General features: G+C 46.8%; 2 protein-coding genes across 3 annotated transcripts in view; one reads left to right on the top strand and one right to left on the bottom strand.

Moving 5' to 3' along the window:
* The window catches only part of P4HA3 (prolyl 4-hydroxylase subunit alpha 3), a 39,423-nt gene extending 33,893 nt beyond the window's left edge, over positions 1-5,530 (top strand). The window contains exons 12-13 of the mRNA XM_083499716.1: positions 1,547-1,643; positions 4,552-5,530. Coding sequence (XP_083355842.1) covers positions 1,547-1,643; positions 4,552-4,622 — 168 coding nt within the window. The 3' untranslated portion in view covers positions 4,623-5,530. The remainder of the gene's footprint in view (positions 1-1,546; positions 1,644-4,551) is intronic.
* Positions 5,531-15,324: 9,794 nt separating this feature from the next.
* PPME1 (protein phosphatase methylesterase 1) overlaps positions 15,325-26,983 on the bottom strand; it is a 38,845-nt gene continuing 27,186 nt past the window's right edge. Inside the window, exons 11-15 of one of the 2 annotated variants that reach the window (XM_083499781.1) lie at positions 24,972-25,016; positions 22,150-22,214; positions 20,119-20,186; positions 19,628-19,687; positions 15,325-18,018 (exon numbers count right to left, since the gene is read on the bottom strand). In XM_083499781.1, coding sequence (XP_083355907.1) covers positions 19,666-19,687; positions 20,119-20,186; positions 22,150-22,214; positions 24,972-25,016 — 200 coding nt within the window. In that variant the 3' untranslated portion in view covers positions 15,325-18,018; positions 19,628-19,665. The remainder of the gene's footprint in view (positions 18,019-19,627; positions 19,688-20,118; positions 20,187-22,149; positions 22,215-24,971; positions 25,017-26,983) is intronic. The other variant, XM_083499780.1, reaches the window with a different exon arrangement.

Raw genomic sequence — 26,983 nt, 5'->3', positions numbered from 1 at the left:
GAAGAAGAAGAAGAGTTTGGGTTTGATATCCCGCCTTTCACTCCCTTTAAGGAGTCTCAAAGCGGCTCACATTCTCCTTTCCCTTCCTCCCCCACAACAAACACTCTGTGAGGTGAGTGGGGCTGAGAGACTTCAGAGAAGCGTGACTGGCCCAAGGTCACCCAGCAGCTGCATGTGGAGGAGTGGAGACGCGAACCCGGTTACCCAGATTACGTGACTACCGCTCTTAACCACTACACCACACAGCGGACACAGAGCAATGGATCCAAACTACAAGAAAGAAGATTCCACCTAAACATGAGGAAGAACTTCCTGACAGTAAGAGCTGTTTGACAGTGGAATTTGCTGCCAAGGAGTGTGGTGGAGTCTCCTACTTTGGAGGTCTTTAAGCAGAGGCTTGACAACCATATGTCAGGAGTGCTCTGATGGTGTTTCCTGCTTGGCAGGGGGTTGGACTCGATGGCCCTTGTGGTCTCTTCCAACTCTATGATTCTATGATTCTATTCTATGATTCTAGGAGCAAGTCGTCAACTTCCTTGAACATATAAAAAAGAGGCATCTGAGGCTCAAATTTATCATCCACCCACACCTTTGGCAGCTGTGCCAACACACCCCTTTGTGTTCAGGGGGCTGTCTGTTTTCAGCAAATGTTTTTTTTCAGGGATACTGCCCCTCTGCGCATGCTCAGAGGAACAGGATTTGTGCATTCATCTGGGGCCTAGGTTATTTCTCTGCACACATGCCATGAAGGTTCTTGTTCCCTGGGGACGTGGGTGGCGCTGTGGCCCAAACTACCAAGCCTCTTGGACTTGCTGATCGGAAGGTCGGTGGTTCGAATCCCCGCGACGGGATGAGCTCCCGTTGCTCGGTCCCTGCTCCTGCCAACCTAGCAGTTCGAAAGCACACCAGTGCAAGTAGATAAATAGGTACCGCTCCAGCGGGAAGGTAAACAGCGTTTCCACGCACTCTGGTTTCCATCACTGTGTTCTGTTGCAACAGAAGTGGTTTATGCTGGCCACATGAAAGCTGTCTGTGGACAAACACCGCTTACCTTCCTGCCACAGGAGTACCTACAGTGAGGGGGGAAAGAATTTGATCCCCTGCTAAATTTGCCCATTTGCCCCTTGATGAATAAATTACCAGTCCATAATTTTAATGGTAGGTTTATTGTAGCTGTGAGAGACAGAATAACAACAGGAAAAACCCCAGAAAGACGGAAGACAAAAGTCAGAGATTGATGTGGATTATAATGAGTGAAATAAGTATTTGATCCCTTTGCAAAAGATGACTTAGTACTTGGTGGCAAAACCCTTGTTGGCAATTACAGAGGTCAGAGGTTTCTTGTAGGTGGCCTGAAAGCGAGATGGGGTCCTTTACCTTTACCTGTTTTCAGCACGTTTTTTCAGGGAAACTGACCCCTGTATATGCTCAAAGGAACGGGATTTGTGCACTCAGCTGGGCGCCTGCCATGCTGCTAAATCTGGAGCCTGGGTTATTTGTCTGCAGACATGCCATGAACATTCTTATTTTCTGGTCCCCTTTGCAGAACGCGGCTCTCTTTTGGTGGAACCTTCGCAGGAACGGGGACGGGGACGACGACACCCTCCACGCTGGCTGCCCGGTCCTTGCCGGAGACAAATGGGGTAAGAGGCAGAGCTTAGGGTGCAGGAAGGAAGGAACTGACCGGCTAATTTCAGTCGTCAAGTTCCTACGAGGGTAGGGGGCTCACTCCTTGACCGAGGAGCTCGGTCAATTTCACTGCTATGCCATCAAAAGCTGGGAAGTGAAATAGACATGTTTAATAATAATAATATTTTTTTTTATACCCTGCCCTTCCTGGTTCAGAAAACTGGGCTCAGGGCGGCTAACAAGAAATTTAAAACACTTAATTGATGCAACAAAAAACAGCATAAAATACAGTATAAAACGCGAATAACAATAAATTCAGAATTAAAAAAATCAATTTAGGGGGGAAATCCATCCAATAAACATTAGGTGATCACCAGGGCTAGCTGCCTAAATTAGTCCTATTAAATAATAAACAATAAATTACTATTATATAACAATAAATTATATAAATTAGTTTTGCCTTCAATTGTGGGGAGGGATGCTTAAAAAGGGGCGAACGTCCTACCGTCCCAAATGTGACTCCTGGGCAGCGTTAAGATAAATTCAGGAGTGTTAATAAGTTTCAATGGATGTAATAATGGAACAATGGTAACGTTTTTGTAAAATATACAGGGATTGATGATATGCCAAATGAGCCATGGAACGAGAAGACATCATTGAGATATGAAGGATGTAAAAATGAGCCCTGTACTTTAAATAGTAAAGCAGAAAAATTAATAAAAATTATATAAAAAATAAAATAAAGTTTGACCCTGGTTGCCCTTTCTTCAAAAAGCCTGCCAGGAAAAGACCCAGGCAGGGGAATTGCCATTCTTTGCTTGTGTTTGCATGGCACAGGACAATCGTTTCTAGTTTGCCGATATGTGGCAAGAAAAAGCGACGAATAAATGTAATAATAATAATAACTTCGGCTGGCTCAAAGAGCTGCAATTGGATTGCTGACCGGGGGTGGTTATGGCGAACAGACGATTCCCGTGATAAAGCAGGTCTTTTTTCCTGGCACAATTCAAAGGGCTGGTTATAACTTATAAAGCCCTATATGGGTGGCGCTGTGGGTTAAACCACAGAGCCTAGGACTTGCCGATCTGAAGGTCGGTGGTTCAAATCCCCGCGACGGGTTGAGCTCCCGTTGCTCGGTCCCTGCTCCTGCCAACCTAGCAGTTCGAAAGCACATCAAAGTGCAAGTAGATAAATAGGTACCGCTCCAGCGGGAATGCAAGCGGCATTTCCGTGCGCTGCTCTGGTTTGCCAGAAGCGGCTTAGTCATGCTGGCCACATGACCCGGAAACTGTACACCGGCTCCCTCGGCCAGTAAAGCGAGATGAGCGCCGCAACCCCAGAGTCGGCCATGACTGGACCTAATGGTCAGGGGTCCCTTTACTTGACCCATAGGCTGCCTCTTCTCTCTTTCCCCACGACCTCTGAATTCTTCTTCAGCAGCCTAATAATAATAATAATAATAATAATAATAATAATAATAATAATAATATATTTGTTCCCCAGCCACTCTGGGCGGCTCCCAACAGAATATTAAAAATATGATAAAAGATCAAACATTAAAAACTTCCCTAAACAGGGCTGCCTACAGATGTCTGGTTAAATACAGGGCTGGTTATGATTTATGAAGCCCTATATGGCTCAGGTCCAGGTTATCTGAAGGACTGTATTTCCCCATAAGAACCTGCCGGAGTTTTGAGAACTTTAGGGAGGCCCTTCAGGGAAAACAGGGTCTTCTCAGCAGTGGCTTCTCCCAGGCAACTTTGAAACTCCCTGCCTGGAGAAGTCAGAATGGCTCCCTCCTTGCTGTCCTCCTGCTGGCAAGTGAAGACCAACAGGGTTTGGGGAACAGCCTGTTTTGAATGAAAACAGTCTCGTGGGTATCATAAAAATGATAATAATTTTATTATTTATACCCCACCCATGTGGCCGGGTTTCCCCAGCCACTCTGGGCGACTTCCAACAAAATATTAAAAATATAAGAAAACATCAAACATTAAAAACTTCCCTAAACAGGGCTGCCTTCAAATGTCTTCAGATAGTTGTTTATTTCCTTGACATCTGCTGGGAGGGCGTTCCACAGGGCAGGTGCCACCACCGAGAAGGCCCTCTGCCTGGTTCCCTGTAACCTCACTTCTCGCAGGGAGGGAACCGCCAGAAGGCCCTTGGAGCTGAACCTCAGTGGCCGGGCAGAACGATGGGGATGGAGACGCTCTTATCATGCTGCTTTTATCGTAATGCTCTGTATATCTTAAGAGATCTCATCTATATATCCATATCCATATCTAAATTGCTTTTCTATTTAACTTGAAAACATCAAGTCAGAAGTAATAATAAAAACAGTCATAAGAGCAGGAAGAATAAAAGCGCAAGATAATAGAATGATAATCGTAATAATCAAAGAATGCTTGAAAAAGAATGAGTGGTGTAAAATATATTCAACAGTGGAATGAATACAAGGTTCTTCTTTGTACCAAACATATCGAATAATCATGAATGTTGCCAAATAGACTCATATTTAATTGTTTTTTAGTTACTGCTTTTTCCTTTCTGTGTTTTTAGATGTTTCTATTTTAACTGTAAGCTGCCTTGAGTAGTTCCTGTCAGGGGGAAATGAGGGATATTATTATTATTATTACAGTGGTACCTCGGGTTAAGTACTTAATTCGTTCCGGAGGTCCGTTCTTAACCTGAAACTGTTCTTAACCTGAAGCACCGCATTAGCTAATGGGGCCTCCCGCTGCCACCGCGCCACTGGAGCACGATTTCTGTTCTCATCCTGAATCAAAGTTCTTAACCTGAGGTACTATTTCTGGGTTAGCGGAGGCTGTAACCTGAAGCGTATGTAACCTGAAGCGTATGTAACCTGAAGCGTATGTAACCTGAGGTACCACTGTATTATTAATCCCCACCTCTCTTTAATAGTGGCCAACAAGTGGTTCCATGAACATGGACAGGAATTTCGGAGGCCGTGTGGCACCAGCCCGGAAGACTAAACAGTTCAAGGGCTCTCAGCTGGGTTCGGCGAATGCCAGGGGCTCAGGTGTGGGGAGAGAATCTTGGCCCACTCCCTATCCCAACACAGCCTGGTCCGGAAAGACCACCTCGGAGTGAACCACAGCCAAACCACACCTTGGCAAAGGTTTTCTCAGGCATCCGAGAAAGAAAGGACCTGTTGATGTAGCACATCGTTAAACTATGGAACTCCCTGCCACTGGGTGCAGTGATTGGCCACCAATTTGGACGGCTTTAAGAGGATGGGGCAAATTCGTGGAGGAAAGGGCTGTCGGTGGCCTCTGGCCGCAATGGAGCCGCAGTCGGAGGTTCTGAATCTCAGTTGCTGGAAGCCACAAGAGGGGATAGCTGCTCTTGGGTTCGAATCCTGATCGCAGGTTCCCCATGAACCTTTGGCTGCGACCATCTTGGCTGTGATTCTTGGAAGACCTGCTTCCCTGCCTTGCAGGTCTTTTCCCACCTGGCCTGGGAGGGCGGGGCCTGGACTGACTCCAGCTGCAAAAGCTGAGGGTATGGATTTTTGTTGCCGGTACAGTGGTACCTTGGTTCTCAAACGCCTCGGTACTCAAACAACTTGGAACCCAAACACTGCAAATCTGGAAGGAAGTGTTTCGGTTTGCAAACTTTTCCGTGCTCCGTTTTGAGCGCCACACTTCAGTTTTGAGTGTTACACTGAGGTCTGTCTGTTTTTGCTATTTATTTTGCATTGTTGTTTTTGCAGCTTTTTTGCTTTGTTTTTGTGACTGTGTGGAACCCAGTTGTTTTTTTTTCGTTTTTGTCTTTTAAATTATAAATTTTATTAGTATTTTACACACAACAACATGAAAAATATCAAAAAATAACAATAAACAAAACAGAAAAACCAACATTCAAAAAACCACACACAAAAGTCCATATCAATTTTTACTGATTGATTGTGTGACTGCGGTACATTGCTTATTGCTTCCATTTTATGGATCAATGGTTTCGTTAGATAGTAAAATCCATGTTAAATTGCTGTTTTAGGGGTTGTTTTTAAAAGTCTGGAACGGATTAATCCCTTTTGCATTACTTTCTATGGGAAAGCGCTCCTTGGTTTTGGAACGCTTTGGTTTTGAAACGGACTTCTGGAACAGATTAATTTTTTTGTACCTTTCTTCTTAGATCTTGTTAGGATTTATGCCTTTTATTTATTGTTCATGACAACCTTTGCGACGTTTGCGATGGCATAAATCTTTAAGTGTCGTAAGGCTCCACGAGCGAGGTCTCAGCTCTGGGGAGATGGTGCACAAATCATGACGGCTGTGATCCACATGGCCACAGTGAAACTAGATCCAGCAGCCTTTTTTATACTCTGCCCCTGTGGTTTGATGGAGGTAGAAACTGTCTCTCATGCCTTGTTACGCGGCTGTTTCTACGGGGATATACACTCGGTATTTATTACCCCTGCTATGCAAAAATCTCCAAATGAATCCGAACTTCAATGTCTAAAATCCCTGGTAGAGGACAGGGATCCTGAGATCACGTTGTTGTTATTTAGTCGTTTAGTCGTGTCCGACTCTTCATGACCCCATGGACCAGAGCACGCCAGGCATTCTTGTCTTCCACTACCTCCCGCAGTTTGGTCAAACTCATGTTGGCAGCTTCAAGAACACTGTCCAACCATCTCGTCCTCTGTCGTCCCCTTCTCCTTGTGCCCTCCATCTTTCCCAACATCAGGGTCTTTTCCAGGGAGTCTTCTCTTCTCATGAGGTGGCCAAAGTCTTGGAGCCTCAGCTTCAGGATCTGTCCTTCCACTGAGCACTCAGGGCTGATTTCCTTCAGAATGGAGAGGTTTGATCTTCTTGCAGTCCATGGGACTCTCAAGAGTCTCCTCCAGCACCAGAATTCAAAAGCATCCATTCTTCGGTGATCAGCCTTCTTGATGGTCCGGCTCTCACTTCCATACATCACGACTGGGAAAACCAGAGCTTTTACTATACGGACCTTTGTTGGCAAGGTGATGTCTCTACTTTTTAAGATCAGGGTAGCCAAATTCTGTGTGATTGCCATAAAACATAGGGAACAAGCTGTGCTATCATAATAGTTAAGGTTTTAAATGATAATTTTAGGTTATATGTTAGTGACTAAGTTTTAATTTATATATTTTTTAACTGTTGCTATATCTGTATTGTCCCTGTTGTACCTACTTGCAAATTCAAATGTATCCCTATCGTGTTTTATGACTTCCTAGTCTCATTTTATTTAATCTGTGGCCTGTCAGGTGTGGGACAGGAGATGCAAAGGTCTATGGAGGTGGGAGCAACCAGACAATCGACAATCTATATAGACACAGCCCAGGCTTGCAACGGGGAGATATCACTCTGGTGCTGCTCGCCAGAGTGGTGCATGCTCTGTGTATCTCCCGCTTGGACTACTGCAATGCGCTCTAGGCTGGGCTACCTTTGAAGGTGACCCGGAAACTGCAATTAATCCAGAACGCAACAGCTAGACTGGGGACTGGGAGCGGCCGCCGAGACCACATAACACCAGTCCTGAAAGACCTACATTGGCTCCCAGTATGTTTCCGAGCACAATTCAAAGTGTTGGTGCTGACCTTGAAAGTCCTAACAAAATAAAATAAATAAAATAAAATAATTTTAAAAATTCCTTCCAGTAGCACCTTGTTGTTGTTTAGTCTTTTAGTCGTGTCTGACTCTTCGTGAGCACGCCAGGCACTCCTGTCTTCCACTGCCTCCTGCAGTTTGGTCAAACTCATGCTGGTAGCTTCGAGAACACTGTCCCACCATCTCGTCCTCTGTCGTCCCCTTCTCCTTGTGCCCTCCATCTTTCCCAACATCAGGGTCTTTTCCAGGGAGTCTTCTCTTCTCATGAGGTGGCCAAAGTCTTGGAGTCTCAGCTTCAGGATCTGTCCTTCCAGTGAGCACTCAGGGCTGATTTCCTTCAGAATGGAGAGGTTTGATCTTCTTGCAGTCCATGGGACTCTCAAGAGTCTCCTCCAGCACCATAATTCAAAAGCACCCATTCTTCATGGATCACTGCCTTGCCGTGGCGAAGGGGCTTGAATAACTCAAAGAAGCTATGAGCTATGCCACGCAGGGCCACCCAAGATGGACAGGTCATAGTGGAGAGTTTTGACTAAACGTGATCCACCTGGAGCACGAACCGGCAAGCCACTCCAGTATCCCTGCCAAGAAAACTCCATGGACAAAGTAGTACCTTAGAGACCAACTGTGTTAGTTATTGGTATGAGCTTTCGTGTGCATGCACACTTCTTCAGATACACTGAAGCAGAAGTCACCAGACTCTTATATATAGTGAGAGGATGGGGAGGGGTATTACTCAGAAGGGTGGTGGGAATGGGTGATTGTCTGAAAGGGGTGGTAAACCTGTTGACGACTGTTAACGACTGCAATTGGTTTTACAGGAAAAAGCAAGGGGTGAGATGGCCAAAAATAGCTTTATCATGTATAATGAGATAAGAATCCAATGTCTCTATTCAGACCAGGTCTCTCCATGGTTTGAAAGCCCTAAACGGCCTCAGCCCAGTATATCTGAAGGAGCAGTGTTCTGCCCGAACACTGAGGTCCAGCGCCAAGGGCCTTCTGGCAGTTCCCTCAGTGCGAAAAGTGAGGTTACAGGGAACCAGGCAGAGGGACTTCTCGGTGGTGGCACCCACCCTGTGGAACGCCCTCCCATCAGATGTCAAGGAAATAAACAATTATCTGACTTTTAGAAGACATCTGAAGGCAGCCCTGTTTAGGGAAGTTTTTAATGTTTGATGTTTTATCTTGTTTTTAATATTCGATTGGGAGCCGTCCAGAGTGGCTGGGGAAGCCCAACCAGATGGGTGGGGTATAAATACATTATTATTATTATTATTATTATTATTATTATTATTATTATTATTATTAATTCTTTTGCAATCCGAAGGTCTAGACACTTGATTTCTTTCATGAACGGAAGCTGAAATTCACCATCAAAACATACACATGTCCTTGCTCAGAAGCTGCCCAGCGCCACAACGTGAAGCTTTTCCCGACACATAGAAGCACTGATGGGATCAGCTTCGCAGGTTGATTTCTGCCTGCTCTGCTGCTATTAAAGGCACCCAGCCCACCAAAAGGCAGAAAATCTCAGTGGCAACCAAACTGGCGCAGCATGCATGCGCGGGGGCAAAAGAAAGCTGCTTTCTTCCCAAGTTGCTGTGGGTCCACACACCTCCCGGTGGCCTGAGGCCAGCCGAGTCAATATTTGAAAAAGTGAAATTGTGGTTAACTGGAGCAGAAACGGACTGTGCCTCTTCTTTCAGAGAGAGCCTCCTGGGAGACAAAAGAATGATACACGGTCTCTCCATCCCACACAAGCCCCCTCTCTTTCCCTCTCCGCCTGTATCTCACACGTCCAACCGTCCACGCGTCCCAGACATCGATGGAATTTCTCCCACTAAGAGCTTAAAATATGAGTGTCTCTTTTAGAACAAAAAAAAAGTTGATTAAAAGTTAAAAGAAACAAAACAGTTGAGTGCTTTGTTGGAGCAGACTGAGATTCATCTAGTCCAAGGCTGGAGAATATTTGGTCCTCCAAATGTATTATTATTATTATTATTATTATTATTATTATTATTATTATATTAAATTTGTATACCACCCTTCACCCAAAGATTGCAGGTGGTGCACAACATAAAAATACAGAATGAGGATCTATGATAAAATAAAAACAAACAATACGGTAAATTTTAAAATGCACAAACTTCTGCAGGTATCAAAGGTTTAGCCAGTACAACATCAGAGTGGGCAACAACCTTGGACCAAAAACAGTATAAAACGGGACATGCCCATGTTGTATGTCTGCAATGGTGGTTTAAAAAAGCACACACACAAAACCCAACAAGATTATTAGCAAAAGAGCGATTCTCCCTCAACCTGAAAACTCCCAGCTTCTCAGTCCTGCAATAAAATTGCTCTTCGCCAGCTGCTTCCAAAGAGGCTCCCCCCGTCTAGGGAGGACAAAGCTGGTTGCTGAGTTGTGCGTTTGAGAGATCAGAAAAGAGAGAACAGCCCTGCTTGAAGCAGACCCAGGTGTCTCCTGCACGTCCCGGACTCCCCACATTTGGCACTTATCCGCACACTTATGCAGTTTTTGCAAGGAGGTGTGAGAAAACTCTCTGCCAAGGGCATCACATTGCAGAGACACACAGCTCGCTATTCTGCGCCCAGATTCCCAGAGTTGTTGTTAATTCTTACTCTTTCCTTCCCCAAACAATCAAACTCAAAGCAAGTTCTAAGGGAAGGGGGGGCTGAGTATGGGGGGGGGAAGCAATACTGACCCACCTTATAGGGCTGTTGTGGGAAACGATTACGAATCCAAAACAACATTATGCACTCAAAATGCTAAGTGTCTTGCATTAAACTCTCCGCAGTGCATAACTGAGAGTACAGTGGTATCTCGGGTTACAGACGCTTCAGGTTACAGACGCTTCAGGTTACAGACGCTTCAGGTTACAGACTCTGCTAACCCAGAAATAGTACCTGGGGTTAAGAACTTTGCTTCAGGATGAGAACAGAAATCGTGCAGCGGCAGCAGGAGGCCCTATTAGCTAAAGTGGTGCTTCAGGTTAAGAACAGTTTCGGGTTAAGAACAGACCTCCGGAACGAATTAAGTTCTTAACCCGAGGTACCACTGTACATATCTTTATAAGAGCATATTTCATGTAAAAATAAAATAAGCAAATGCAGGATTCTAATTAATTGAACTTATTGTTTGCTATGTCCATGGAGTTTTCTTGGCAGGGATACTACAGTGGCTTGCCGGTTCAAAAAGCAGAGACATCACCTTGCTGACAAAGGTCCGTGTAGTTAAAGTTATGGTTTTCCCAGTAGTGATGTATGGAAGTGAAAGCTGGACCACAAAGAAGGCTGATCGCCGAAGAATGGATGCTTTTGAATTCTGGTGCTGGAGGAGACTCTTGAGAGTCCCATGGACTGCAAGAAGATCAAACCTCTCCATTCTGAAGGAAATCAGCCCTGAGTGCTCCCTGGAAGGACGGATCCTGAAGCTGAGGCTCCAAGACTTTGGCCACCTCATGAGAAGAGAAGACTCCCTGGAAAAGACCCTGATGTTGGGGAAGATGGAGGGCACAAGGAGAAGGGGAGGACAGAGGGCGAGATGGTTGGACAGTGTTCTCGAAGCTATCAGCATAAGTTTGACCAAACTGCGGGAGGCAGTGGAAGACAGGAGTGCCTGGTGTGCTCTGGTCCAGGGGGTCACGAAGAGTCGGACACGACTAAACAACAACAAAATTGTTTGCTATACACATGCTCCTTCCTAATGACTGGAAGGTTTTTGTGCAAACATAAAGCATGAAAATAAACATGCACTATAATAATAATAATAAAAAAAATCGGGGACGCAGGTGGCGCTGTGGGTTAAACCACAGAGCCTAGGACTTAACGATCAGAAGGTCAGCGGTTCGAATCCCCGTGACAGGGTGAGCTCCCGTTGCTCGGTCCCTGCTCCTGCCAACCTAGCAGTTCAAAAGCACATCAAAGTGCAAGTAGATAAATAGGTACCGCTCCGGCGGGAAGGTAAACGGCGTGTCCGTGCGCTGCTCTAGTTCGCCAGAAGTGGCTTAGTCCTGCTGGCTACATGACCCGGAAGCTGTACGCCGGCTCCCTCGGCCAATAAAGTGAGATGAGCGCCGCAACCCCAGAGTCGGCCACGACTGGACCTAATGGTCAGGGGTCCCTTTGCCTTTATAATAAAAATCTATGAGAGTTACAGTCCCCAGCAAGATGGCAGCAAAAGCTTTGGCAAATCTGCAAATTATCAGGAACGTCAGGATGACAAAACCTCATTTAGCAAATAGGCACGAGCGACTGGTACAAACTTGCGGCTGCTGCAGAGAAGTTTCAGTAGGTCTAAGATGTTGGGGGGGTGCTGCCACCTAGTGGCCTCTTGCATGTAGCGCAGAAAGAATGATAAGACTCATAGAATTGAAGCGTTGGAAGGGCCCCCAAAAGGACATAGAATCATAGAATCATAGAGTTGGAAGAGACCACAAGGGCCATCGAGTCCAACCCCCTGCCAAGCAGGAAACACCATCAGAGCACTCCTGACATATGGTTGTCAAGCCTCTGCTTAAAGACCTCCAAAGCAGGAGACTCCACCACATTCCTTGGCAGCAAATTCCACTGTCGAACAGCTCTTACTGTCAGGAAGTTCTTCCTAATGTTTAGGTGGAATCTTCTTTCTTGTAGTTTGGATCCATTGCTCCGTGTCCGCTTCTCTGGAGCAGCAGAAAACAACCTTTCTCCCTCCTCTATGTGACATCCTTTTATATATTTGAACATGGCTATCATATCACCCCTTAACCTCCTCTTCTCCAGGCTAAACATGCCCAGCTCCCTTAGCCGTTCCTCATAAAGCATCGTTTCCAGGCCTTTGACCATTTTGGTTGCCCTCCTCTGGACACGTTCCAGTTTGTCAGTGTCCTTCTTGAATTGTGGTGCCCAGAACTGGACACAGTACTCCAGGTGAGGTCTGACCAGAGCAGAATACAGTGGCACTATTACTTCCCTTGATCTAGATGCTATACTCCTATTGATGCAGCCCAGAATTGCATTGGCTTTTTTAGCTGCCGCGTCACACTGTTGGCTCATGTCAAGTTTGTGGTCAACCAAGACTCCTAGATCCTTTTCACATGTACTGCTCTCAAGCCAGGTGTCACCCATCTTGTATTTGTGCCTCTCATTTTTTTTGCCCAAGTGCAATACTTTACATTTCTCCCTGTTAAAATTCATCTTGTTTGTTTTTGCCCAGTTCTCTAATCTGTCAAGGTCGTTTTGAAGTGTGATCCTGTCCTCTGGGGTGTTAGCCACCCCTCCCAGTTTGGTGTCATCTGCAAATTTGATCAGGATGCCCTTGAGTCCATCATCCAAGTCGTTGACAAAGATGTTGAATAAGACCGGGCCCAAGACAGAACCCTGTGGCACCCCACTAGTCACTCTTCTCCAGGATGAAGAGGAAACATTGATGAGCACCCTTTGCACCCCCCCATCTTGCTGTCAGAAAGTTCTTCCCGGTGCTTAGTCAGAAGGGAAAAATATGGCCCTCCAATGAAACTGAATGTTGGAAGCTTCAGGACAGACCAAATAAAGGACTTTATAGAGCATAGACTAAAACTGGTGGGGTTTGCTATGCAATGCATCTGTCCTGTGTTCCTGCCTCCCTGATATTTGACCTTGAAATGTAATCGTGCCTCTCTGCTTGCCTGGACGGAGAGAACTCTGGCTCGGTGTGTTGTTATCAACACTCCAAAAGGGACGCAGGTGGCACTGTGGTCTAAACCATTGAGCCTCTTGGGCTTGCCGATCGGAAGGTCGGCGGTTCGAATCCCCGCGATGGGGTGAGCTCCCATTGCTCTGTCCCAGCCTCTGCCAACCTAGCAGTTCAAAAGCACACCAGTGCAAGTAGATAGATAGGTACCACTGCGACGGGAAGGTAAATGGCATTTCCATGCGCTCTGGTTTCCATCACCGTGTCCCATCGCACTGGAAGTGGTTTAGTCCTACAGGCCACACGACCAGGAAAGCTGTCTGTGGACAAACACCGACTCCCTTGGCCTGAAAGCAAGATGAGAGCTAACCTCATAGTTGCCTTTGACTGGACTTAACCGTCCAGGGGTCCTTTACCTTTTACCTTACGCCACCCCAATCTCAGAAGGGTGAGATGCCAGCAGCTTGCCCAGAGTTTGGTCCCCTTGGAATGAAGATCGGTGGAGACTTGTGGTGTCTTTACGATATCTGGTTTTATTTACGCGTATATACTGTGGCCACTCAGGTTGTGAGCGTGATCTGTGCGGGACGCACGTTCGCAACCCACGACAGCACATCTGCACAAGCGCGGGTTACAATTTGGGGCTTCTGTGCATGCACAAAGCGCAATTTAGCATTTCTGCACATGCGCAACCACCGAAACCCGGAAGTAACCCGTTCCGGTACTTCTGGGTTTCGGCGGGTCCGTAACCCAAAAAAACACAACCTGAAGCGCCTGTAACCCGAGGTATGACTGTACAAGTTGAGTATTAATTTAATCTCAGAGCATTAATAAATCCAAAGATCTCACTTTTGCGTTAATCATAGCTTTGACTCCAGCACAGAGCAAGCAGGTCTCTTGTGTCTCCAGCTTCCAGCTCACACACAACTCTGCCTTTTGTTCTCCTACCTAGCAGCTGGTGGTCATGGCAGGATGCCCACCCACTTGTTCTATGGCACTGAGCAACTTCTTTAGTTATGCTAATTGTGGTGCTTAATTCGCCAGCCAAATCCGTTCAAAGGGCTGCTTTGGCAAGGTTGCTCTTATACCAGTGTTTCCCAATCTTGGGTCTTCAGCTGTTTTGGGACTCCAATTCCCATCATCCCTAGCTAGCAGGACCAGTGGTCGGGGATGATGGGAGCTGTAGTCCGATAACAGCTGGAGACCCAAGCCTGGGACTCATACATTCCACCTCCAGGGACACAGGATCCCAAGAATTGGGACTCAGGGCATCATCCAAACTGACCCCACTCTCTGAAACCCGTAACAATATATAGTTTGCATGAACCTTTCCTCTGTTGCCCCGCCCCTTTTGCTCCTGGCCCCTCCCACCCCCAGGTGACCCCCAGGTGAAAAGAGGCCCCCTTTAACCTCTATCGCCGCCCCCATTTCCTACTATATACAAAGAACCATTAAACACACACACAAACCATTTGTTATTAAGAGTGGGAATTGAAGGATGAAACAACCAAAGAAGTAATGATAAAGTGGGCAAAGGAATTTGGCTATATAATCCAACAAGAAAACTGGGAAAGATTGTGGAAGGTGGATATCAATTTCACAGCCTGTTATATGATAAGAGAGAACATGATGAAAATGTTTTACCGCTGGTACCTCACTCTGAAAAAACTGGCCAAGATTTACAAAAAGCAATCAAACTTATGCTAGAGATGTAAGAGGGAGGTGGGAACCTTTTATCACACACGGTGGGGATGTAAAATTGTAAAAATAATAATAAAAATTGGAACATGGTATATGAGCTGAAAAAATTATTGAAGATTTCGTTTGCCAAAAAACCACGGGCTTTTTTTGTTAGGCTTAATATCAAATGACATTCCCAGATAAGAACTGGAAGGGGTAGAAAATACCACCATTATTAGAATGGCAAAGCAAACTGTGAGTTTGTGGAAATGGCAAAGTTGCCGGCAATCATTAGAGGCCATTCAAATCAGAGAATAATTAAAGAGTGGGATGGAGTAAAGGAATATATGAAAAAACATGGTTCCGGAACTGGAATATTAATAATGTGTAAAACGTGCAGGGGTAAGCAAGGAAATAAATTAACTGAATAATGATTAAATTATAACAACACAACAAGACGGAAGAAGTAAAAATTTGAGATCACACGTGGGTAAAGGGGAGTGGAGGAAATGTGAAATATTATTTATAATATAAAAGTTTCAATTCAAAATTTCTAATTGTGATGTATTTGTATACAGCAAAGAAAAGTTTACAGTAATTAGGTATTTTTTTATTTATGTAACAGGTTGGGGTTTTTTTAAAACAAACATGGATGCTGAATTTGATGTTTGTAATTTTTCTTTTTTTCTTATTGTTTGGAAATTAAAAAAAACAAGAACACACACACACACACAAAGCCGTACCACGGCAGGTAGCGAAATATTTATTTTCATAAAACAAGGGTGGTCGTCGTCATCAGCAGGGAGTTGACAAAAAAAAATCTCACACCCCCCACAGAAAAAGTTGCCAACAGTACAGTATGTGTTATTTAAAGGGGGCAAGGCTAAACGAGGACTCTAGTCTTTGTTGAACCAGATTCGGTTTGCCTCCCACCCCAGAAAAGGGGAAGAAAATTATGCTGAAGGTTCAGAGTTTGGGGTGGGAAGGAGTGTTCGTGGCGGGGGTGGGGGGTGCGGGAGAATCTAGGGACGCTTCCCAGCCCCCAAAGGTAGCAAGTGACCCACAGACAGAGTACCTAACCGAAGGGGGACCGTCACCTGGCGACTCTGCGTTGCGTTTTGTGATATATGCTGCATACGCCATGGGAGGTCGTTTTTCAAACAGGTTCAAAGAAAACCACCAAATTGGCAAAAATTGGCATCGAATGCGCAGGCAGACGGGCAACGTCTTTCCAAGGCAGCTCATTCAAAAGCAAGGAGAAGAGGGGGAAGATAGGAGACCCCCCCAAACCATTGGAAGCACTGTCACCCTAAACATCTGACTGAGTGGCGATTATCAAAGGGAAGGAAGGGAAGACCCCCGGAAAAAATTGAAGGGGGGGGGGGAAATAGAGCCCTCCCTGCCAAAACAAGGGACGCAGCCGGATCAGGTTCGCCCATCCGACTTCCAGAGGCGGCCCCTTAATTTTGGGCTGCTCCCCGGTAAGAGGAGAGCATCCTTGGGTACCACTGCCAGACCTAAAAAGGGGAAAACAAAGGCAACCAGGGAAGTGTTGGTGAAAATTTGGAAACTGCACTGGGAGGGGTCCTCCTCTCCTGCCTCCTCACTCCAGCTGGTGTTTGGGGCCTGGGCGCCATGTCCGGAGACTGAGCAGCAACCATGCGAGTTTGGGGCTTTTTCCTCCAGTCCATGGAGCAGAATGGGGGGCTTCCATCTTAGATGCGAGGGCCATTGTGGCAGAGAAGGCAAGAGACCGCAAGGGCAGGCTGCTCAAACACAGATTTTTTTTTTTTGGCAGGGCTGTGACTACGCATTAAATTCCAGAAACTTTTCCAACCGGAAAACGTTCAGGGCATCAATGTGGAGGGTGTGTCTTCCAACATGCCTCGCTCATCGTTCCTGCGTGAGGAAGAAGTCATAGCCCCTATTCCTCAGCTTGGGACATAGGCACAAAACCAACCTCACCCATCTGGCAAAGGGTTTGGGTTTTCTGGGCCTGACAGGGCCCAATCCCCCAGGAAGGTCTCTGGCCAACACCCCTCTGAACTGAACAGGAGCCGCACAAGGAGTTTGCAAGAGAACTTCCCAGGGGATGGCTGGGGATATTTCCCAAAGTCTCTCCTCCTTGCTTGTTGCGTATTATTTCACATTGCTTTTCTTCACCTGTTTTTTTTTTTTTTTTGCAAGAGAGGCTGGAGAAGGATTTGACTGCAGCACGCGGTGAAAACTATCAAGGCTCCTGACACAGCCTCTATCCCTGCCTCTAAGAGCCATGGAGCCCAAACCCCAATGCAAATACGCTCCTCTCTCTCCCCTAGTATTGAAAATATTGCTCAGGGGGGCAACTCTCCTGTTCTCAACCGGGACTTGGAAGTGCGAACGCATGAGAAACACCTCCTCAAATACACAGAGGTCTGGGCTCTAGGACGTTATCCCCACCAGAGATCCGGAACTGACAAGAGCCATAAAGGCGCTTTAAATCTAGGGGTTGCTTCCTTGAAATTTAGCTGAAGGATGCCCAAACCGTCGTTTGCAGCCCTGAAGCAAAGGAATGGATTGCTCCCCATTCCCATTTCTGTAATCCTAAAACAACACTGCCCTCTTCTTGCTTGCTGATGGTTGGCGCAACTGCACAGCGCCGTGTGAATCTGAACCGCCCAATTCTGGCAGCTGTTTCAATGCCACCGGCCAGCAGGGAACATCTGGAGTACCTGCCGGGCTGGGCTCTCAAACATCAGGCTTGGGGAAACCTCAGAACCCCCCCCCCTGCTTTTCAGCTCCTTTCCTGAATCCCCTTGGTGGACGCAGGTGTGTCAACCAAACCGAAACGCAGCCCCCGTTTGCTGGGGAATGCAAACACAGAAGGTCGGTCAAGGAGGCGACAGGCCACAAGCCACGGATGGAGCGATGCGTTTCAGATTTCTACGCATCGTGGCAGCCTGCGCTACTGAGAACTCGCCGGGAGGAAGAGGGTGGGAGGAAGATTGGCCCAAGCAACCCAAGAATGAAAGCCTTGCTCTGGAGGAGCGAAGCGGAGAGCCCAGCTTTGAGATGGCGGGATCCTGCATGCTTAAGAAAAACCAAAGGGGAGAGGGGGCTTCGATGGGGTCCGTCCGGGCCAAGGATTTCCTAAAACTTCCAGGAGGGGCTGCGTAGAGAATCCTTCGCATCCACACGTGATTTCGCAGAGAGCCGGCTTACTTCCTTCAGGGCGACGGGAAGGAGGCGCCTCCCCCCCGATCCAGGGACGGACCAGGTTGGGGGTCCGGCGGCAGAAGGTCTGGCCACGGACTGGGCCCTGGCGCCAGTTGGTCCGAGTTGGCAACTGAAAGGGACGGCCGAGGAGGAGACAGAAAACACCATAGCCCTCTGGTGCAGGTTTATTTACAAGGGGAGTCGGTGCCGGGAGGACCGTCGGGGCATTAACAAGCAGGAAAAACACTGTGGAGGAAGAGAGAAAGAGAGGTAAACTCAGAGCAGAATTACGGCGCCATGTTGCCCAAGCCAGCCGGCCCCTACACACTCAAGCAACGGGTCACAGGCACCACGTAATACTTGCTCCGCGTTTGTGAGAATGAGACGGGCCCGTCCTGGTTTCGCCCAGTCGCCCACAAGCAACAGGTGCATACCGTATTTTTCGCTCCATAAGACACACCTTTTCCTTCCTAAAAAGTACAGTCATACCTCGGGATGAATACGCTTCAGCTTAAATATTTTCGGGTTATGCTCCGTGGCGACCCAGAAGTAACGGAGTGCGTTACTTCTGAGTTTCGCCGCTCGCGCATGCGCACTCAAAATGACGTCACGCGCATGAGCAGAAGCAGCAAAACGTGACCCGCGCACGTGCAGACACGTCTTACGTTCGCTTCAGGATGCGAATGGGGCTCCGGAACGGATCCCGTTCGCATCCAGAGGTACCACTGTAAGGGGAAGTGTCTGTGCATCTTATGGAGCGAATGTGTGGTCCTTGGAGCCAAATCACCCGAGTGCGGCGTGCGCCGTTGCCCCGCCCTCCCAGGGTGCTGGCGGCTTCCCCTTTCCCCTGAAGCCCCGGGAAGGTTTGGGAAGAAGAAGAGTTTAGATTTGATATCCTGCTTTATCACTACCCTAAGGAGTCTCAAAGCGGCTAACATTCTCCTTTCCCTTCTTCCCCCACAACAAACACTCTGTGAGGTGAGTGGGGCTGAGAGACTTCACAGAAGTGTGACTGGCCCAAGGTCACCCAGCAGCTGCATGTGGAGGAGCGGGGAAGTGAACCCGGCTCACCAGATTATGAGTCCACCGCTCTTAACCACACCACCACACTGGCTCTCTGGTTTGGGAGTGGCGGGCAGGCTGTGCGCCGTTGCCCCGCGCTCCTGGGCTGCTCTTTGGGGGTGGGAGCCCCACCGCTCTGCCAGCAGCCTCCCCTTTCCCCTGGGAAGATTTCGGAGCCATGGCCCCTGTCCGTCCCTCCACTACGGCTCGCCATGGCTCCCCTTCCTTCCCTCCTCCCTGGCTCGCTTTAAAGCAGCAAATTGCCGTCTCTCAGTGCCTCCTAATTCAACTGCAAAGGCTTGATTGCCTAACTGGATTCTGAGCTCCGTTTGAAGTTGACAAATATTAAGTTTGGGGATTTCTTCAAGTAGCTGTTTTGCGGAACTAGTCAATGCAGAGAGCATTGTTGGCTGCCCACTCTCCACCTTAGAGCAGATTTATGCCACAAGGTGCCATAGGAAGGCACTGGACATAGTAAAAGATCCATCGCATCCTGGTCACTGTCTCTTCGAGCTCTTGCCGTCGGGACGGAGATACAGGTCGATGAAGACAAGAACAAGTCGTCTTAAGAACAGCTTCTTCTCCAGAGCGATCTCGGCCCTGAATGGGAAGCCCGGACTTTGAAAGTCATCTAATCTTCCTTGCTGTATTATATTGTATTGTTTAATTAGTGTTTTTATGGAGCAGTCAAGTAATTTCGTTGTCCCCGAAGGGGGCAATGACAATAAAGATATTCTTATTCTTATTCTTATAAATACATGCAGAGCATCTCCACAAGCCAGTACAGTGGTACCTGGGATTAAGTACTTAATTCGTTCCGGAGATCCGTTCTTAACCTGAAACTGTTCTTAACCTGAGGTACCACTTTAGCTAACCACTTTAGCGATTTCTGTTCTCATCCTGAAGCAAAGTTCTTAACCCAAGGTACTATTTCTGGGTTAGCGGAGTCTGTAACTTGAAGCGTCTTTAACCTGAAGCGTCTGTAACCCGAGGTACCACTGTAATAGTGAGCTCAGCTAAAACCGAGCAGCCACCTAGCTCAGTTACAGTTTGACCTGCAGAGCTATTTCCATCCGATCAGTGCTATCTGGGCAAGTTCAGTCTTTGACTGAACTTTGGAGTTTAGTCAGATGTGATAATAATGCATTTTCTTTTTTCAGGCATTGCAGGAAACTCCCCCCCCCCCCCGGTTGTATTTCAGGAGGGCAGGAACAGCGCCACGTGGGCGACTTTTGTGCAAGGGAAGAGACGAGCCTGGGGCTGCTTTTGCCCGACAAGCCTCACCATTGGAATCCACCGATGGGCTCTGTAAACCTGTGACGGATCAGGAACGTGGCGACGGCTTCGGCAACCTGGAAGAGAGCATCCAGAGATGTTAAAAGAGAAAACAGAAAGGCTTGCATGTGAAGGGAGCCCTGAATAAGCCCTGCCTCCCTGAAAACTATCAGGGGCACTGTATAAATAAATTTATTGATTAATCGATTAATATTCTACAGTCTTTTAAATGTGTTTGCAGGAGGAGGGTGCTATTGCTTTGCTGTTTGTGTTTTAACTACAGTATTTGTGTTTTCATCTAGCAGTAGCTAGACTGGTGACTGGGAGCAGCATTGGCTCCCAGTATTGGCTTCCAAGCACAATTCAAAGTGTTGGTGCTGACCTTGAAAGCCTGAAACGGCCTCAGTCCAGTATACCAGAAGGAGTGTCTCCACCTCCATCGTTCTGCCTGGACACTGAGGTCCAACACCGAGGGCCTTCTGGCGGTTCCCTCCTTGTGAGAAGTGAGGTTACTGGGAACTAGGCAGAGGGCCTTCTCAGTAGTGGTGCCCACCCTGTAGAATGCCCTCCCACCAGATGTCAAAGTGAACAACAACAACTACCAGACTTTTAGAAGACATCTGAAGGCAGCCCTGTTTAGGGAAGCTTTCAATGTTTGATGCATTACTGTCCTTTAATATGTTGTTGGAAGCTGCCCAGAGTGGCTGGGGAAGCCCACCCAGATGGGTGGGGTATAAATAAATAAATAAATAAATAAATATCATCATCATCATCATCTCGTGAACTGGGCTCAGGGTGGCTAACAGCAAATATAAAACACTGCAGAGGTCACTACAGGGCCAGGTTTAAGGTGTCGCTCTTAGCATAAAAGGTAAAGGGACCCCTGACCGTTAGGTCCAGTCGTGACTGACTCTGGGGTTGCGGTGCTCATCTCGCTTTATTGGCCGAGGGAACCGGCGTACAGCTTCCGGGTCATGTGGCCAGCATGACTAAGCCGCTTCTGGCGAACCAGAGCAGTGCACGGAAACGCCGTTTACCTTCCCGCCGGAGCGGTACCTATTTATCTACTTGCACTGGTGTGCTTTCAAACTACTAGGTTGGCAGGAGCTGGGACAAAGCAACGGGAGCCCACAGCGTTGTAGGGATTTGAACCGCCAAACTTCTGATCAGCAAGCCCGAGGCTCTGTGGTTTAACCCACAGCGCCACCCGCGTCCCTGCTCTTAGCATACAAAACCCTTAACAACTTGGGATCAATTTACCTGCAAGATTGCCTTGCCCCACGTGTGCCCACCTGACTGCTGCAGTCGGCGCTGCTACAGGTGTCCCATAATACCTGCTCTGTATTTGTAAGAACTCGATCTTTTGGTGCGTCCGCTCTTACACACTGGAACTCCCTGCCTTTTGGTATCAGGCAGAGCTTTCACAGTACAGAAATACCTTGGAAGTCGAACGGAATCCATTCCGGAAGTCCGTTCGACTTACAAAAACGTTCAGGAACCAAGGCACGGCTTCTGATTGGTTGTGGGAAGCTCCTGCAGCCAATTGGAAGCCATGGAGGTCGCATCGGACATTCGGGTTCCAAAGAACGTTCGAAAACCAGAACAATCACTTCTCGTTTTTGATCGTTTGGGAGCCAAAATGTTTCGACTCCCAAGGCATTTGAAAACCAATGTACAACTGTACTGTTTTCGGCACCTGCTAAAAGCAAGCCAACCCATCTGCTTGGAAAGTTGACGCAAGCCGTAATAATAATTATACAATAATAATTTATTATTTACACCCCGCCCATCTGGCTGGGCTTCGTGATCTATTAACTTTTCCCGAATGTCTTAAATTACCGTTACTGATTTTTCTCAGGGATCCTTTTATGGTTTATCTTTTCTTAGTTAACTGCTTTGAGGTTGCTAGGGTTATTTTTTACCCCCCGCTCAAGCAGGGTATAAATAAAAAATAAATACATTTTGCAAAAACAAAACAAAACATGGGGGCGAACTGTAATTCTGCCCTCAAAGCCACAGCTGTTCCAAAACGTCACTCACTTTGTCTGGAGCGTCTTCGTGGACTGCGTGGCCGCACTGCGGAAGGACTTGCATCTGGAATTTCCCTGCAAGGGGGCAAGAGAGGGTGAGGCAGGACTCCCAGAATCCTTTGCTCCCGGCCTTCTGCTTTTGACTCCATGGGTCATTAGCAGGGAGGAGGCGGTGGCAGCCCAAGACATGGTTTTTTCCTCCTAAGGTAAAGTACAGTGGTACCTTGGTTCTCAAACACCTTGGTACTCAAACAACTTGGAACCCAAACACTGCAAACCCGGAAGTAAATGTTCCGGTTTGCAAACTTTTTTCAGAAGCCGAACGTGCTCCGTTTTGAGGGTTACGCTTCCATTTTGAGTGCCACACTTCCGTTTTGAGTGTTACGCTGAGGTCTGTCTGTTTTGCTATTTATTTTGCGCTTTTGTTTTTGCAGCTCTTTTTTTGTGACTGTGTGGAACCTAGTTCAGCTACTGATTGTGTGACTGTAGTAAATTGTTGACTGCTTTCATTTTTATGGATCAACGGTCTCGTTAGATAGTAAAATCCATGTTAAATTGCTGTTTTAGGGGTTATTAAAAGTCTGGGACGGATTAATCCCTTTTGCATTGCTTTCTATGGGAAAGCACGCCTTGGTTTTGGAACGCTTTGGTTTCAGAATAGACTTCCAGAATGGTTTAAGTTTGAGAACCAAGGTACCACTGTACCTACTTAAAATCTTGCATTGGTTCACAGGACGAACAATGATATTTTTTATCTTCTACAATACCATCTTATTTATTTTATAGTACAGTACATTGATTATTGCTTTCATTTTACGGATCAGTGGTCACATTAGATAGTAAAACGTTAAATTGCTGTTTTAGGGGTTGTTCTTAAATGTCTGGAACGGATTAATCCCTTTTGCATTACTTTCTATGGGAAAGCGCGCTTTGGTTTTGGAACGCTTTGGTTTTGGAATGCTTTGGTTTTGGAACGGACGTCCAGAACGGATTAAGTTTGAGAACCAAGGTACCACTGTAGATGGATGCCACCCTGCATCCCACATACAAAAGCTGACTGAACCAACAGTGGACCCCACTGTGACGGTAACATATGAGAGTGCTGGAGGAGAAATAGTTAAACAGGTTGCCCAATCAGGACCCAGGGGGGTGGAGTCAGAGGGGCTATAAAATCAGCTCTGGGAGGGACAAAGGGAGGAGTTCGTTGGGAGTTGGGTGGTTGGTTGGAGTGGGAGTGAATTGGGATAGAGTCTGTGGGTAGGTTGAGTTAGTGTAGCGAAATACGTTGAGTCAGGAACAGTTAGGAGCTAGGAAGACAAGTCAATATCTGAGAGGTGGTTTAATGAGGGAGAGCAGGTAGCGGAAGTTATAGGTCTGGATAGGCACCCCATGAATGTAATTGACCGATAACGTTTATGAAACCACACACTTGTTAAACTGCAATAAATAAACAGACGTTTATGTTCCAATTTAACCCTGACTGGACTCAGTATTGTACCAGGTAGGGCCTGGGTGGTGGTAAAAGCGACCCCTGACCATTAGGTCCAGTCGTGACTGACTGGGGTTGCGGCGCTCATCTCGCTTTACTGGCCAAGGGAGCCGGCGTTTGTCCACAGACAGCTTCCAGGTCATGTGGCCAGCAGGACTAAGCCGCTTCTGGCAAGCCAGAGCAGAGCACGGAAACGCCGTTTACCTTCCCACCGGAGTGGTACCTATTTATCTACTTGCACTTTGACGTGCTTTCGAACTGCTAGGTTGGCAGGAGCAGGGACCGAGCAACGGGAGCTCACCCCGTCGCGGGGATTTGAACTGCCAACCTTCTAATCGGCAAGTCCTAGGCTCTGTGGTTTAACCCACAGCGCCACCCACATCCCTGGGTGGTGATAGCGAGAAATAAATTGGTGGCACAGGGATCAATAGATGGTGTAATGTCCGGGGACCCTGTGTGATCGCCACACCCACTAGTAATGGGATAGCATCCTTCAGCACACCTGGGGAGCAGCAGCAGCCGCTTAGTTGAGGAATCTCTGTGCGAGAGGCCTCAGGAGCTAGTCTCCCTCTGCACCCGAGGCCACCTGAATTCTGCAAACCCGAATGCTGCAACGGTCTACATGCAAGTTACGGGGATTTGCATTCTGGGTGGGGCAAAGCACCCAGGAGTAGTGCCAAAGCCCACCCACAACCGACGGAAATTTCAGTACAGCTTCCTCCCAGGCTTTTGGGATTAAATGCACTTTCAAACGTATCCGGTCAGGTTTAAGGACTAGGAACTTGTCTCGATCCTTTAAACCGGACATGCCCAACAGGTTGATCGCGATCTACTGGTCCATCACGGGATGTCCCTGGTCGATCTTTGTTTTTTGTTTTAATGTAATATTTATTAAATCCTGGTTGATCTTTGGACCCCCGAGAAATCCCCACCAAAAACAAACAAGAAAAAAACAACTCAGCAACACTGGCTCCCCAAAAATGGCTCAACGACCCTGGTCAATCCTTCAATGACAATGGGCAAATCAGTGCCAGTTCTTTTATACTGTGAGTAGATTGCAGTCTCTGCTTTAAATAATCCCAATAACCCGAATTTTTTTAAAAAAATAATCCGAATTAAAAAATAGCACTTTCGAACGGCAGCATGCGTTCAGACAACACCCTGGTCCCCAGCTTTAAGAACTCTAATTGCCAAGCAAAGGGCCGATCTATCGGAGGTCACTGTTTGAATGACATTATCCAGAACTGGCTATCACCATCCCTGCCTCCTGCTAGATCCCTCAAAAGGCAATCTCCGTGATCCTCTTGGAAACCAATCAGAGCCCAGGACATCAGCATATTTACCTTGCATCTGGCCAATGGTTAGATCTTTATCCAGTCTGTCGACACCTAAAAAACGATTCCAGGGCACAGGGATAGAGAGAGAAGGAAGAAGAGAAGGGTTTTTAAAAAACGTTTCAAGTTATTTTGCCCTGCTGGAAGTCCTGCAAAGGGGGGGGGGTGTGGAGGAGAAGAGAAGGGGCGAAGCATAATCCAGAACTTGCTGGAATTTCTGTTTTATTAAGGACGGGAGACAATTGACACAGGGCTCAGGGACGTTCTCTCTGCCCATCAACTTAAAAAAAGGACACTTAAAGCCAAATTAGAATACGTGAAACATTTTTGCACAACCCCCCTCCCTTACAACAGCTGTGGTTGCTGATGGGAGTTGTAGTCCAAGGCCGTTTACCTTTTTATTTTTAGTTGTTGCTTCGTTAACAGTGTTTTAACATTTTCACAACAGCGATTTCTTAATTGTTTTACGTTATTTACGCTGCATTTGCAATGATCCGTCGTGTTCCGTCACACTATATTTATTTATGGTGTGTGAGCCGCTTTGGGATTCATTTGAACAAAAAACAGCGTAGAAATATAAGAAATAAAATCTATTGGCAGAACTGGCACAACCACAGGTTCCGCTTTTTGGTCGTTTACAGTGTGTCAGGACCCGAACTTTGGAACTTCCTGCCTATTGAGATCAAGGAGCCTTCTCTGTACTCTTTACAGAGCCTGCTAAAAACATTCAGACAAGCCTACCACGATGCTTAGAAAGTCATGGCAGTTTTAATGTTTTTCTGTGTGTCTTAAATTGCTGTAGCTATTTTTTTTCATGATTTTCTTGTTTTATTCTTCTGGTAAACCGCTTTGATTGTGTGTTTTTCTTCATCTTCTTTTTAGACAAGTGGCGTTTAATTTTAAGAAATACAGTGGTACCTCAGTTTTCGAACAGCTTAGTTCTCAAATTACTTGGAACCTGAACACTGAAAACCCGGAAGTGAGTGTTCCGGTTTTCGAACTTGGTTTGGGAAGCCAAACAGGCTCCGTTTTCAGTCCTGAGCTTCCGTTTTTAGTGTTGCGCTGCTAATTTGCTTCCTGCCAATGTAATTGAAAACTTCCTCTTCCGTTTTTAGTGTTGCACTGCTAATTTGCGTCCTACCATTCCGACAGAAGTCTTCCGTCTCTAATTGCAGTGTTCTGGGGTGATATTTGGAGCTTATATTTGGTGCTTTTGTTTTTGCATTTATTTATTTATTGGCGTTATTGTTTGTGTGGCTTTTTCGTTTCTGTGACTGTGTGGAACCCAATTCAGCTACAGAATGACTGATTGTGCGACTGCAGAAATGGATAAAAGCAGCAAAGGCAAGAGAACCATTAACATTGTTTATTGCTTTCATTTTGTGGATTAATGGTCACATTAGATAGTAAAATTCATGTTAGATTGCTGTTTTAGGGATTGGTTTTTAATCTTCTGGAACGGATGAATCCCTTTTGCACTGCTTTCTACGGCAAAGTGCGACTTGGTTCAGAAAGCTTTGGTATTGGAACAGACTTCCAGAACGGATTAAGTTTGAGAACCGAGGTACCACTGTAAATGCTGAATAAATAAAACGGGAGAAGAGCCAGGCATGCAAATGTGACCGTCCAAGTCCGGGCCTGAGCAGCCATTCCTCCCTACCCAAAGGTGACTGGTACCTTGTAGGAGTGCAAATATCCAGAGATGTAGGGATCAGATGGGATTACTATGAGGAATTATAAAATACAGTGGTGCCTCGCAAGACGAAAAGAATCCGTTCTGTGATTCTCTTCGTCTAGCGGTTTTTTCGTCTTGCGAAGCAAGCCCATTGACGGATTAGCGGATTAGCGCTATTAGCGGCTTTTCTGCTGATCGGATCAGCTGATAAGCGGCTTAGCGGCTTAGAAAAAGGGGGGGGGACCAGCCCAGCAGGAACTCGCAAGACATTGTCGTCTTGCGAAGCAAGCCCATAGGAAATTGGTTTTGCGAAGCACCTCCAAAATGGAAAACTCTTTCATTTAGC

The sequence above is a fragment of the Podarcis liolepis genome, assembly GCF_965112155.1.
Source record: "Podarcis liolepis genome assembly, chromosome: 4".
In the NCBI taxonomy this organism is placed as follows: domain Eukaryota; kingdom Metazoa; phylum Chordata; class Lepidosauria; order Squamata; family Lacertidae; genus Podarcis; species Podarcis liolepis.
This window is presented reverse-complemented; position numbering and strand designations above follow the sequence as displayed.